The sequence below is a fragment of the Amblyomma maculatum genome, chromosome 1 (genome assembly GCF_055883805.1).
Source record: "Amblyomma maculatum isolate TAMU_Amacu chromosome 1, ASM5588380v1, whole genome shotgun sequence".
In the NCBI taxonomy this organism is placed as follows: Eukaryota; Metazoa; Arthropoda; class Arachnida; order Ixodida; family Ixodidae; genus Amblyomma; species Amblyomma maculatum.
Window position 1 is genome coordinate 322200524 of NC_139344.1, and position 14086 is coordinate 322214609.

Consider the following 14086-nt stretch of genomic DNA (forward strand, 5'->3'; position numbering starts at 1 on the left):
TTCCCTTCCTTCTAGGAACATTGCAGAGGAAGGCATTCCCGAGTTGTTACTTGAAGCTGTATATTGGGTGTGGAAATCAAGTTTTGTGAAGACCCTTAGAATAAAAGACCTGCAAGCAGCGAGAGCCAGGAAATTCAACACTGTGCAAAAGGATGAGGAAGAAGCTGCAGAGGAGAGTGCAGATGATGAGGAAAAAGAAGAAAGCAAGATGAAGGAAGACGACGAGGCCGCTGAAATTCTTGCAAAACGAGAAGGTCTACGCTACTATGAGTACTTCCCCTACGAATTTTTGCTGATGTTGTTCAGCACAAGAAAATATGTCAGGTAAAGCCTTAGCTTAAGTTCTGCACTGCCATTAAATCTGCTACATTTCACTGAATCTTGTAAAGCTACCAGTCAACATTGGGTATAGGAGTTTCAGTTGATACAAGGATGACAAAGTGGCAGTATTTTTGAGAAAAGGCTGGTCACACTGGTAATCAATCTACAAATGTTTTTTGTGAATTTGCTGTGAGAACAGCCATTTTTGTGTCCCTTTGTCAACTTTCTGATGTTTATTTTGTTATTAATGATGTTTATTTCAAGCTTCTTTTCAAAATGAGCAAGTTCCGATCAGGAAATAGTGTGCAATTTCATTCAACACATTCAGTACCTTGCTATGTGAATGACATTTCTGCACTGGTGCTATATTCAATAGTAACCCTTTGTCTTGTGGAGGGTGAACTTCACCATCTTTTTTTAAGTGCTCTGCAAAAGGGTAGAGACAGCTTTTTGTTGCATTTTTTTTCCAAGTGATGCATGAGGTACCAGTTAAAATGGATCACCATGGAGAATTGGCCTCTGCTCAGTTAATAAATTATAATGGAAGCTCTCCTGCGTGTAGTTTCTGGTCTGGTTTGAGCAGCTGAATAGTGACTGTGACATGGCAGGTATGCATGTGAGATCATGTGAGGCATAAAAAAAGTGCAGTATGGTAATAGCTGTAGAAAGAAGGATAATTTGGCTCATTGATATATAATAATTTGTTTGGTTTTGGCGGAACCGTGCAATGAGCAAAAGGTAAGCATAGAAAGGAATACACACAGAAGCACTTGCCTGCGTGTGCCTTTCCCTGTGTCTTTTGCCCGTTTGTCACGTTGTTCCACCCAAAATGGTAATAGCTGTTTACTTGCAGTCATTCTGGCTTGTGGGGCATACTGAAGCAGAAGTTGGAGATAACTAAATACTCATGAAGCAGTGATCAGTTCTTTCATTCCTTGCATTATCTCAAACCTACTTTTGACTTTGCGACTGCTAATAAAGGCTGCAGAAATGAAAACCCAACTTACATGGAAAGAGAATTTTTATTTACAGTTAGCAAGCAAGGACCGATTCCACATGGGGATCCTTAATTTTTGGGGTACATTTAAAAAGTGATATGCAAAGAAGGTTTGCTATCCACACCTGTTAAACAGCATAACCAGACACACCAAGCGTGCATTGAAAGCCACTTACATTTGTTCTTGATACGTGGCAAGTTGCAGAAAGAAAACCAGAAGTGCAAAGCAGGTAACAGTCTGCATGCAAGTCTTTCGCTTTTTCCTTTCAAATTCCTTGCAGGGCCTGCATGAACCTAGATGCCTTCACCAAGTTCACTGAGCAACTTAGTGACGTCCTGCAGTTTGTGCGTGCTCGAGAGGCCAGTGGCAAAAGCAAGGCTGCACAGAACTGTTGCCTGCCAAACAGAGACGTCATCTTCGAGCTCTTCGACCACCTGAGCCACTTTGAAACTGAGAGTGGACTTGATAACTGCCAGGTGGCAAGCCAAGCCATTGCCAGTATTTGCCACCACTGGCAGCCAGACAATGCAACGCAAGCCCAGGAGTGGCTTACAGCGCTTGAATTTTCACTTCGTCATAGCCCAGATACTCTGGAATTTAATGCAGACCTGTTGATGTGGGTGCATCGGTGGCTTGATGGTCTGCATGGAGCAGAGTGTGCGGCGGAACTGGTGAACTTTTCCGGGGGGCACTGCCTTGAGAAGCTTTTAGCAAGGATTCACTTATCGCTCGGCGAAATAGTGGCCAGTGGTGAGGAGACAAGGCCCGAATTGACATCTGTGATCCTGAGCATTGCAGACGTGCTATTTAGCAAGGCCTCAAAGACTCTCCCTGTTGAGCAGAGTGACATCTACAGAAAAGAGGTCGTGTTGCTGAGGCTGAATGGTTCTATGTCCGGTGAGAATTTTACTACCTTTTTGATTTTATGATGATGGAATTGGTGTCCTGTTCACCTCGCTGTGTTCTTGTGCAATGCACTCAGTGTACCGAAAGTTTGAGAAAGCAGGGCCCATCCTGAAAATTATTTTCTTTGAAAATGGGGGACAGTTTCTTTGGAATAAAACAAAGATTAGGTGTTCTTGTTCAAAACATTTCTAAAACACCTCTCTGGCAATAACAGTGAATGTTTCTTAAAAGGTAGGGCATCTTACAAGCACTGTCACTTTAAAAGCATTTCCCCTAAGTCTGCAACAATGTTCAGGTGAAGGCACAGTATTCAGCCTTTGTTGTTTCTGTGAACTCAAATTTTCAGTCTTTTGTTTTTGCCAAATCGTAACCTCAATTGGTGCTGCTACACCTACTGCTAGAATAAAAAAATATTTCTCCTCGTGTACGTAACCTTACTTTTGCCACCTTAGCTGCTGTATATGAATACTGTTAGCTGTGCATCTGTTACATATTTTCTCTGAAAAATAGCAGACATTTTCTCGGCCTTGCTTTCCCAGTCTATCGTTTTACGGTCTGCTTCCAGTTATTTTTCCTCCTACGTGAAAATTTTGCCACTGTTAAATTTTGTGTACTAATTTATATCTTCCTTTGCAGAACTGGACAAAGCTTTGGCCACCTCCGTTCTGTTCCACGAGCTGCTGTTAAGAGTTGCCAAGACAGATGGTGCGAGTTGTACATAGCTTTTACCGAGGCTGCAAGCCTGGTACGAACTGTAATAAATGCACATAAATTTTATCTATTCCAGATCTCTCTTGAGCGTCACTGTTGCGTGTAATGTCAGCCTGCAGGGAGACAGTTGAGTGGAGTTAATTCAAATTGGCTAATACATCCTTCTCTTTAATTCAGGTATATTCTCAAGTATGAGCAGGTGCTTTTTTGTAGAAACAAATGAGAAGAGAATTTACCTAAAACTTCATATATGAGAGCATTTGAAACAAAGAGCACCACTGATATGCAAACTGAGTGCACCTGCTAGAATAAAAGAAGCCATCACAAAACTTATCTGTTTAGGTTATGGGGCTGGAATTAATGTGTGCAGTTTGTTTTAATCCAGGCATACCAGCTCCAGCGCCTACATACGCAAAGAAAATGTGGGAGGAGGTGCAAACGCAGTACTGCTTAGTCTTGTTCAAACTGCATCAGTGTGGGAACTAGAGCCAGCATAGACTAATCAAGGAGCTGCCAGGTGCTAAATTTGGCTGTTGCGACCCACTGATGTGCAGCTCCTGATCAGTTTTGCATTTAAACAGCACTGTGAACATGTCAACTGATTAGCTGACACAAGCTCTATTTTACACAGTGCAGCACTATTTTTAGTGTAATGGCAGTGGCAACTGATGAAAACAGTACACAAGAGTTATGAATGGTAGTGGCCAAAGTGGAAGTTGCAATTCACTAGAGCAGCCACATGAAATCGATGCTGAGCAAGCTTCAATTCCTGTTTCAGAGAAGCACAAAATCCATTGCAGATATTGAATCCCAAAAAAATTTATGCATCCTTCAATTTGAACTGATCTCTTGTGACGTATTGATGTTGAGATGACAAAGGTAACTGTATTTCCGAACCTGGAACAGCTATGCAGTTAAATTCATAGCATAAAGAGCACAGTCTGGTTGCGTCAGCTTGCATGGTTTCTGTTGCTGATAAGACTTTGTTGCATGATCACTCCATTACTTGGTAATTTATAGGACTTTAAAAGGAGGGCTCCCTAGGCGCTGCCACATTGCTGTCTTGGCTGTTGTGCGCATGTTTCGCTAGCACGATGGAAGCCGCAGCGGAACCGATTTGCAGCAGCCCAGAGAAGAGAAGTTTTAGCATGTTCCTTGCCCGATGCATAGGTCTATATGAGCACATTATTGCAGACTTTTGTGTCTTGTGCCCTGCATATACGATATGCTTTTATTTACATGGTCTATAGGAAATTTACGCTCTGCTGTGCCTGCTGGAACCTAAATTTTTATCAATGTAACTTGCTGTAATCTTGAATCATCATCAACCTTGCTACACTCATGGCAGGGCAAAGACCTCTCCCATGTCCCTACAATTAGCCAGCTCCTGTGCCAACTGCATCAACTTGATTCCTGCAAACTTCCTAATCTTGCCCATTGAACTTTCTGCTGCCCCCTGCTATGCTCCTCTTCCTTTGGATCCAGTCTTGATTTGGATTAGAATATTGGCAATCAAGTGCCGGTGAGATACAGCTGTTATATATTTTCCTCATGAGGGACATCAATAAGCTGCCATTCATGACATGCGAGTACTTCCCAAGTGCACTCCATCCCAATGGTCATTCCACTTTTATGGTCTTGATCTGCAGTCACTACTTGTCCTAAGTAAACATATTCCCTTATCACTTCCAGCACCTTGCTACCTATTGTAAACTGTTGTTTCCTGCTGAGGCTTTTGAACATTAAATGCTTGTCTTCGGCATATTAATTTTTAGGCCTATCTTTTTTGCTGTGGCTGTCTGGATCATTAAACATCCTTTGCAATTCATCCCCCGAGCTACTTAGCAAGGCAATATCATCAGCAATTTGCAGATTATTCCATTAACTATTATCCCTAACTGCTCCTAATCCTCGGGAAATTCTTGCAAAGTAATCATAGTAATCTTCCAAGAAGTGGTCAAAAATAAAAACCATGTCTAAAAAGGTGCAAAGCAGTTCAGAACTGACTTTCCATAAACTTCTCTGCAGCAAAACATGGCTTTAGTGTGGATCAATGTTTTCTATTAGTATTATGAGCAGCGATTCTTCCTAGCAGTCAGATGAAAGAAAAAAAAAAAAAAAAGTCTCCATTCTTGAGATCCAAGGGAAGCATGAATGTCACGTCATGCTTCCAGAACGCTAACGTAAATGCCACAGGAACAAACATAAGCAGGTAAATTTTTCACGTTTATCAACTTAACTAATGAGCCGACAACGAGCTCACATTTGGTCGCCTTGCCAGCCTGACATACGCACTTTCTGGAAAAAAAAAAAAGTCATTTCAGCACAATACAACGCCGCACAAAAAACGTACGTAAAGAGGTACACTGTTCTTTCACTGCTCCTGTTCAAGGCGGTATTTTCCGCGCATACTTCTTGGCAACGGCACAATCCCAGGGCAGGGGATTTGTCCGGGCACTTCGCAGATACAAAATTTGTCATAATGCCGACCAAAATTTGCCGGAGTGTCCTTCTTCTCTCTCATGATCGCTTCTTTCAGGAGCTGCTCTTTTGTCTTGCCGAGCGTCACTAGCATTTGGTTAAGGATCTCGTCTTTAGTTTTTCCGTCAACATCCATTATGACCTCCTTGCCGTCTTCCAGCCAAAACCTCGCAAATGGGGTCGGCGTCATGTTCTTGAATATAACAACCTGCACGTCAGGGTTCTTGTACTGCACCTGAGGCAGGTACCAGAAAACGAAATCCTTCATGCCTTCGTGTCGGTCTCTCGCTTTTCCAGCAGTGTTGAAGTTGAGGCTCATGATTTTCACCCGGTCTTTGAATACCAAGCGACCTTTCTCGAGATACTGCAGAGTTCTCCTAATGGGCGCTGGTCCTCGCATGAACGACATATTGCCTGCGTGTTTCTGTCGTAACTCACACTTTGGAAAGAGAAGTTCCTCTAGGGGAAGCACTGACGAAGTGTTCCAATTTGCAAACACTATGCAGGCACCATGGGCGCACGTGGAAAAAACATTGGAAAACAGTTTTATAACGGAGTACTCGACTATATCTAGAAATTCTAGTTCACTGTACTAGAAGGCTAACTCAACCAACGTGCTCGATATTTTGGATCGTTTTGGCTCCGTTGGCTCCGTTATGTACTACCTCCAGGGCTGGCTCCAGTTTCGTATCTGTAGTCCGTGTAGCAGTACATATACCTTGTAGCATACTGATAGTATACTAGAATATACTGGCACTATAGACAAGCGTCAGCCCGTGACGTCAGAGGAGATGCGGCGGCGCTGGCGACAGCAGTGACTTTCGTAGTGTAGGCAAAAGCCCGAATCGTCTGCATTGGATGCGCGGCGCTTGCTGCGTTTTCGGGCATAATTCCCGATATTTCTGCAAGCTGTGGTGCGGTTGATTGCGCCAAGAGGCACAAAAAACAAAATGGCACTTGTTTTAACATGTTTCTTGCGGTTGGATAAAGATGAGAACGAAGGGCAGCCGCGTTGAGCGCGACAAGTAGACTTCGGTGACGGATTACCTTCGCGGCTAACGTGCGTTGCACTTCTGCACTGCAACTAGATGAGTTCGTTTGCAACCCTTAACTGTCGTGATGACTTTTCGGCGGCACGACGAAGAGCGCAATAACAATAAACGCCTGCAGCTCGTGCCCGTTTTGATATACTATCAAGTCATAAAAAGTTTAGAAGCGATATTCCGTGTGCGTATGATCCCGCAGGGAAGCTGCACTAGTAACATTCACCTCCAGTATTGCCGATGCATATATTCACACAGAAAAAGACACAAAACCTGCTGCGAATTGGTAACTGCAATTACCTTGAGCGATCACTCCAGCGCAATATTGCCGATATAACAGGCCCGCGGACTTAATTCTAAAGCAGCTTTTTCTTTTCTTTTTTTTTTTTTTACTTAAGCGAGTTTCGAGTGACTCTTCATCACCGGTTCTATATAGTAACATCGTTATGATCCAGGCAGTCCCGCAGCATTATTTCTCATACTTAAATTTTCTTTTTGAAGGTCATTATGATCCTGACGAACGTACGAATTAAATATCCACGTACAACCTAGCTCTGGTCAAGCAGGATATTTAAGTATATATGGTACATGGAATTTAATGTCCCAAAGTGGAATCGGTTATAAGGGGTGTAAAATAAGCATAATAGATGACGCGAGTCCGAATAAAAAATTTCCAAGTATATTGAAGAACATCAGCAGGTTGCGCAAATTTCGCTGCAAGCGATCGTGAAGAACGTTAATTTACATCTGCACACATATGCTTCTCTCCTAGAGAGCAAAGAGGGGGAAAATGAGAGCATTCTCGCAGGCCTTCATGTATATATTAAACTGTGAATGACCTTGGCTACGCATGTAAGATGAGACAGACGTCAAATATCTTTTTTATCGAGCAGGCGAAAATAGGTTGGCAGCGCACTATGCGCGCGAACATGTTACAATTACTAAAATATTGAGTTCTTATTAAAATATGAAATTCTATGACTTAAGTTTTCGGTAAAGTGAGCTAGAAATGTAATTTCTAGTTCACTATATATAGTTGTGATAATATTGTTCCTTAAGTGAAAGTGCTTGAAGCAGCTAGAAAGGCGCGCAGTCAAAAGAGTCGGCATTTGAAAACACACTTCGTCATTCACATCGTCGTACTCCTTGCATGCGCTATAGGCCCGGGAGTTGAGCAATGTTGACGATTAGTCTTTCCATTACATTGCGCTTTCTCGTTTTTATTTAACTTAATCAATACTGCAGTCTCCTACGCACCGTAGCCGCGCGCTGTTGAGGCCACGGATGAGGAAACCAATGCAGCGCTCTTCGCCAGGTAATTCCAGCAGTAATCGGCTGATAACGTGCTGAAATACTCTCCAGGCATACACCAAACTATTTCTAAGCAGAAGCGAAGCTTACGCTTCAGAATATTCGCACGCGCGACCTGATTTCGAAGGCAGCGTTGCTTGGCGCAGTGTAGGCACGCTGCGTTTTTGCCTACACCCCATGTCGCTGCCGATCGCAGCGCCACCTTTGTTTACAAACATGACGCTTGTCTATACTGATAGCATAGAGCTGACAGTATTCTAGTTACTATCTTGATCTAAATCTTGGTCTAAACCACCGTGGTCTAAACATGGTCTAAACAGGGCAAAGTCTGTAGCACCTGCATTAACTTTATGGTAGCATTCCCATGGCAGTTCACTATAATTCCTACATAATGAGGGGCATCGTGCTTTAAAATTCAAATGTTCTTGGTAGTAGCAGAAAACATTACTAAAAACGTTTACACGGAACGTTAGTTCTTGTCTTTTATTTGTGCATGCTGTCAAATTAATTTTTTTCTCAAAGTCTGAACTACGCTTTGAACCTTTACTGCTTTTTTCACACCACTTTTGCCTGCTTTTGCCGAGGACTTGCGGCCTTGCCAAAGATCTACCATTGGATCTACCTTGCCTTGCCTTACTATTTACTATCTTTACTGAAACGATTTTGTTCATTTGACATCATCATCATCAAGAAAAAGCATCGAAACATGTCAGTTATTCCAGGGAGCGTATGCTGGATGTGTAGTTGCCGAGGTTTTTGCTGTCAAATGAGTTGGTTCTTGATTTCGACGGCTTTTTAAGAAAAGGAAGCCTTTCATCCAAACATTATAATTGGTCAGCTGAAACTGCACCGAGTATTTCGTGATACCCACATCATACCTGACCAAGTTTTGAACGAACGCTCGTGCTTTCGTTGCCAGCACTTTCTCTTGTAAACCGTTCTAAATTTTGTATAGTTTGTGGTTTACGAATACCGTCATGTCGGACGCTTGGAAAGACATGCGTGAGTTCAAATCGCGGCAGTCAAGCCTGCGTGAACGTCTTCAGCGTCGCAAGAAAGAACGCCAGGAGATCGTGCAAAGCATTTCGATGGAACCTGTCACGAGCGCCGGCGAAGACAGTAGCGGACCGGGGAGCTCTGTGCTAAACCAACCTGTGGTGTCTCCGCAAGCAGGCCACCAATCGAGCGCCACGCAAGGCATCAGCACCGATACCGCAGCAGCTGATCCCATTGATGTGGACGAGGTAGGGAAACTAATTTCAACGACCATGTTAATATTAACACCGTTTTCAGCCGCCAAATCTTCATCTATTCACGCTGCTGTAGACGCTATCGCCAAAGCATTCAGGGTGCTCTGCTGAGCGTGGAAGGCTATGTCTATACACTTTCCAAGTAATTTGATCACGTTCTAATGTTGGTGCATCTCGATGCAAAAAAAACACGGAACCTGACCCTTTTTTTCGCGCTGTTAATTTTGTGCCCAGTGTTGTGTTGCTGGCTGCTGAGCCTTGATACTTGACAAGTCCGGTGAACAAACTTTTTGGTCAGTTCTATACATTCTTTTCTCAACAGCCTGCGAATCATACCGCTAGTTCTTCAGTGAGTGCGGTTGCGACAGTCAACCGTAACTTCTTCAGGGCTTAAAGTCAGGGGGTCTCGGGGTGTCTGAGACCCCCCAGTAATATTTAAGAGGGGTCCGAGACCCCCCAAGCTTGAATGTATAAGGGCTGTATGAATGAATACAAAGCAGACAATAATTTTTATTCTTGTCAGTGGTATAATCGGAAGATTTCTTCTCTGGCGTTTCGATAGTTTCACAGTGAGTATTAATAAGAACCACCAACACGTTTTCAAGAACCAGGAGAAAAATAATGCTTTCTCCCCTTTGTATAAAATGATTTGCAAAACAGGCGACCAGCCGCTTTCTCTCTTTCCCTCTATTTCCCTTTCCACCAGGGCTCGGATCCCCCCTTCGATGTAGCCCTGAACTTCACATATTAAGTAACCTGGCTGTTTCTCTCAATTTCGCTTGAGTGCCATCAATATTAGCTTTCAATATCCGAACGCACTGCGCAATCTGTGTGTACTTGAACGCAACAGCTGTGCTCCTTCAACAGGATGGAGGTGCTGTGCAGCGTCTGGAAACCTGTGATGCTCTTTGAGATGCGCTCCTAGATGCTCGTGGAGGATTGCCAAGTACATAACCATAAGGTACAGCGCTGCTTCCTGTATTCGAGTATATGCACACTTTGGAAGAGTGCGCAAGCGCTGGCCGCCAAATTCGTTATACCTTTATCTGTACTTGTGAGCCTAAGCGGCTCCTCCTGGAACATAGGAGAAGTACAAAAGCGAGTATCAGAGACAGAGCTTTGCATGACCAGGGCAACAACTAAGCTGACTCTCCACCTGTACTGTGTTCATAAAGAGCCACAGCTCCATGGACAGCGTTCTGATTCTTGAAGCTTGTGTAGGTGTGCTACACACGATACACATGAGGAAATGGCAAGCGTGGATCAGTGGCCTGCACAGTGTAAACTTCGTGTGTGGTCATGGGGATGAGAATATAGGGCATGTTGTCACTTGTCAGCTGCTTCAGTCATATCGGCTTAGTAGGATCAAGCTAGCATGAGCACTGGAATTCACACTTAGCCGGCAAGGGCTGACATAGCTCGCATTTAGGTGATGCAGTTCTAGGGGGATTAACTCGTCAAGGCTAACATGGTCAAGGGCACAAAATGGCACCTTGGAAAACGCATCCTCAGGAGGTTGATTGTAGATAACCTGGCAGCAGACTCAGTCGCCAAGGTCAGGACACTATCTCTACCTGATACAATCAGAACAGCCACAAATCCCACTCCAGCCTTTTGGAACTGGTTGTAACATATAATCTCTGCCGACTGTAAGAGTAGGCAACCAGTGCAGTCGTACAGGATGCCATCAACAGGGCGTTGCCGATTTGGATTGTGGATGTCGCAGTATACCCCCCTTACCCCCTCTGACACTCCTACAATCATATACACGATTTTACAGAGGGGTGAAGGGCTTTGCCATAATGGGGCACTGGGCTGCTCCCGTAGCACAGAAAAGAGTTGACGATTGCTCCCCTTAACAGCCCAGTTAAACCGGTTTCTCCGAGGGTGGTGAAACGGTGTATACAATCCAAGTTTGCTGTAACCGCCACACACAATCCCTCCTTGACAAACTACTTTGCCTATAAAACTTGTAATGCCCCAAAATCAATAATACCCCAGTGAGGGCGCTGTAGGTACTCTGTATAAAGAAAATAAATATTGTGAGCTTGGAGACCAAGCTTTAATGGCACAGCCAACAATGGCGTCGAGGAATGAACACACAGCATGTTGATGATGATGATGATACACATATGAGGATTAAGTTCTCTGAAACGAAGGGTAATGATGAGTAAACACAGATGCGGATGACTTGGTCGCAGGAATTAAAGAAAAAAAGGACGGCGAACGAAGGGCTTAAGCCGACACATGTACAATCTCAGTTCCACGACAGCGATGGTCGTTGACAGGAGAAGCGACGGCTACGCGATAGACAGGGAAGTTTTTTCGAGCACCAAGTATAGACCGATGAAGCGGTTTAGAAGTTTGTCAGACAAGCCTGATGTGCGTGTAGGCGTCCAGAGCAAGACTTTGTCACCGGGACTGAATGACGAGAAGAGTCGTAGCTGCTTTTCCTTTCAGTCTGGGCGACTTCTGTGTTTGGTTTGGCATGTTCACGACAGTGGGCAATGCGTGAAGTGAACTGTTCATAGAAGGGTGCATCAGAAAGAACAGGTGCAGAGAAGAAGGATGCCTGCAGGCAGAATGTAGGGGACCGACCATAGACCAGGAAAAATGGAGAGTAGCGGATCGTGCCTAGAACGGCAGTGTTGTATGTGAAGGTGACAAAAGGAAGCAAGGAATCCCAGTTACTGTGATAAGGGTTGATGTATGTGGATAGCATATCGAACAGAGTGCGATGGAAACGTTCAGTGAGACTGTTTGCGGGTGGTAGGCGGATATTGGTGTCTGAACAATGTTCGTGGCATGAAGAACTTCGGCCATGATTGCACTAAGGAAAGACTTGCCGCGGTCAGACAGGCGAGCACGAGGAGCTCTGTGTTGCAGAATAATGTCTCGCAGGAAAAACCTTGCTATCTCAGCAGTGGAACCAGACGGCATAGCTGCGGTTTCAGCATACCGGGTGAGGTGATCCACAGCTATGACAATCTAACGATGTCCCGCCATGGTCAGTGGTAGAGGGCCATATAGGTCAATGCCTGGAACTTCGAAAGGCGTGAAAGTGCAGGGAAGGGGTTGAAGTAGGCCCACTGGGGGTGACGTCAACTGTTTACGGCATTGACATGGCACACAAGAGGCAACATACTTGGCAACACTCATTGAGAGACCGGGCCAGAAAAGGGGCTCTTGATTCTGTTGTAGGTCTTATCCAAGGTGACCAGCAGTGGGATCACTTTGGAAGGAGTGCAAGATCTGATGGTGAAGAGAACTGGGAACAACGGGCACCCACGGTTGGCCGAAAGGGTTGTGGTTATACCAGTAAAGCAGTCCACCCTGCATTTTAAAGTTGGCAAATTTATGGCGCAGTCGAGAATTCAGGGCTAGTGAAGTACCGTTGAGCCGATTGATTAGCGTGTGGCAGTACGAGTCCACTTGATGAGCAGAAGCCGGGTCATTCTGGATATCGGACAAGGCGGTATTAGGTTTGGGTCGCATGCGCCTGTGTATCGCACCACTACCACCAGTTATTACATGCAGCTTGCGGCCCATCGGCGGCGTTGGCCTGGCGGCTCCGTGGCTCGGCGGACAGCATCAACGGTTCCAGCAAAGACAAGACGTCTTCTAACGAAACAACCTTTACTACAGCATCATGAAGGAACGGGCAGAGAAGCTGACCCGGAGAGAATACAGACACTCTCACACAGCTGGTGTCTAGCGTCGTCTCTACGGCGCATCAAGTAGTCTCTGTCTCAGTGGAGTCTGCCACTGCTTTTTATAGGCTTGCCAGTTCACAGGGAAAGGGAGAGCCCTACATGTTCGGGCAAGACGAGATGACTCAATCGCAGGTGGCGCGACCGCATCTCCTCCACCTCCTGCAGACGGGCGAGGGCGACGCACTTTCCCTCAAGTGCTGGGCTTGGCCAGCGTTTGCACACACACGCACACACACATTTGGGGCGTGGCAAGAACACGCCGAGACACGTTCGCGGGAGGAAGTGTTGGGCGGCCGACTGGACGGCGCTGAAATGGCCGAACCGCTCACTGTTCTGCCCGTTGCTATGCAGTGGCTGCGACAACTGTCACACTTGTTGGTGGCGAAACGTAACAGCGGCAATCGACACGGTATGCACATCCTAGTCGGGCAAATAATTTGCACGTGCGGGAAAAGAATTACTGATAGCAGTGCCAGATGTTTGGGAGACAAGGGGGAAACGAAAGAGGGCATCGGCATCTAGGTGCTTCTTGCCAGATTTGTAAGTGATGTGAACTGAAATTCTTGAGGCCGGAGAATCCAGTGCCCGAGCTGCCCTGTTAAATTATTCAGGGATGAGAGTCAGTACAAAGTGTTGGGGTCAGTGGCTACCATGAAATGCCAACTCTAAAAGTAAGGGCAAAAGTTTTGAACAGCTCATACAATGCAAGACACTCTTGTTCAGCAATAGGGTAGTTCTGCTCAGCCGGAGTTAGGGAGCGGCTGGTGTAAATGACAACCTTTTTGATGGATGAAGTTTGTTGTTGTAACACGGCGCCAGTGCCACGGCCACTAACATCAGTGTGCACTATAGTTGGAGAAGATTCATCAAAATGGCATAGAACTGTATCTGATGTCAGAAGTTGCTTCAGCTTTTCAAAGGCAGTCTCGCAGTCTTGCTTTTGACTTTCTATTTGAAGTCAACGTATGTAGGTTGGCGAGGGGATGTCTGTGTTCAAAGAAAGGGCATATGTATTGGTTCTAAGGTAGCTCCGGCGCTCAGTAATATTTTTTTTGCTCATATAGACAGTGAAATCAAAAAGAAGGTTGGAGATCAGGTTATTCATATATCAAGATTTGTTAATGATTTTTTAGTGTTGGTACCCAGAGGCTGTTTAAATGCAAGAGTTAAGGACATTCTAAAGGTGTTTCAGTAATGTGGCAAAGGATTGTCTTTCACCTTTGAGTTACCGGTTGAAAATGCTCTCCAGTTTTTAAGTTTAAAGTTGACATTTAAGGAAGATCATGTTTGCTGGATGTATTTGCCAAGATCCCAAAAACCAGTCTTGAATTTCACCTCGGCAGATTCTAAAC

The 14086-nt window shown here is 44.9% G+C and overlaps 3 protein-coding genes across 3 annotated transcripts in view; 2 read left to right on the forward strand and 1 right to left on the reverse strand.

Annotated features, from left to right (window-relative positions):
* The window catches only part of LOC146207268 (nucleolar pre-ribosomal-associated protein 1), a 91730-nt gene extending 88724 nt beyond the window's left edge, over positions 1 to 3006 (forward strand). Inside the window, exons 33-35 of the mRNA XM_084579699.1 lie at positions 16 to 324; positions 1600 to 2216; positions 2862 to 3006. Coding sequence (XP_084435825.1) covers positions 16 to 324; positions 1600 to 2216; positions 2862 to 2947 — 1012 coding nt within the window. The 3' untranslated portion in view covers positions 2948 to 3006. The remainder of the gene's footprint in view (positions 1 to 15; positions 325 to 1599; positions 2217 to 2861) is intronic.
* Positions 3007 to 5240: 2234 nt separating this feature from the next.
* mRpS25 (mitochondrial ribosomal protein S25) lies at positions 5241 to 6088 on the reverse strand. The gene has a single exon (XM_084579795.1). The coding sequence runs from the start codon at positions 5824 to 5826 to the stop codon at positions 5311 to 5313; it is 516 nt and encodes a 171-aa protein (XP_084435921.1). The 5' UTR covers positions 5827 to 6088; the 3' UTR covers positions 5241 to 5310.
* A 2345-nt stretch (positions 6089 to 8433) lies between these two features.
* Mettl3 (methyltransferase like 3) overlaps positions 8434 to 14086 on the forward strand; it is a 37169-nt gene continuing 31516 nt past the window's right edge. Inside the window, exon 1 of the mRNA XM_084579866.1 lies at positions 8434 to 9015. Coding sequence (XP_084435992.1) covers positions 8749 to 9015 — 267 coding nt within the window. The 5' untranslated portion in view covers positions 8434 to 8748. The remainder of the gene's footprint in view (positions 9016 to 14086) is intronic.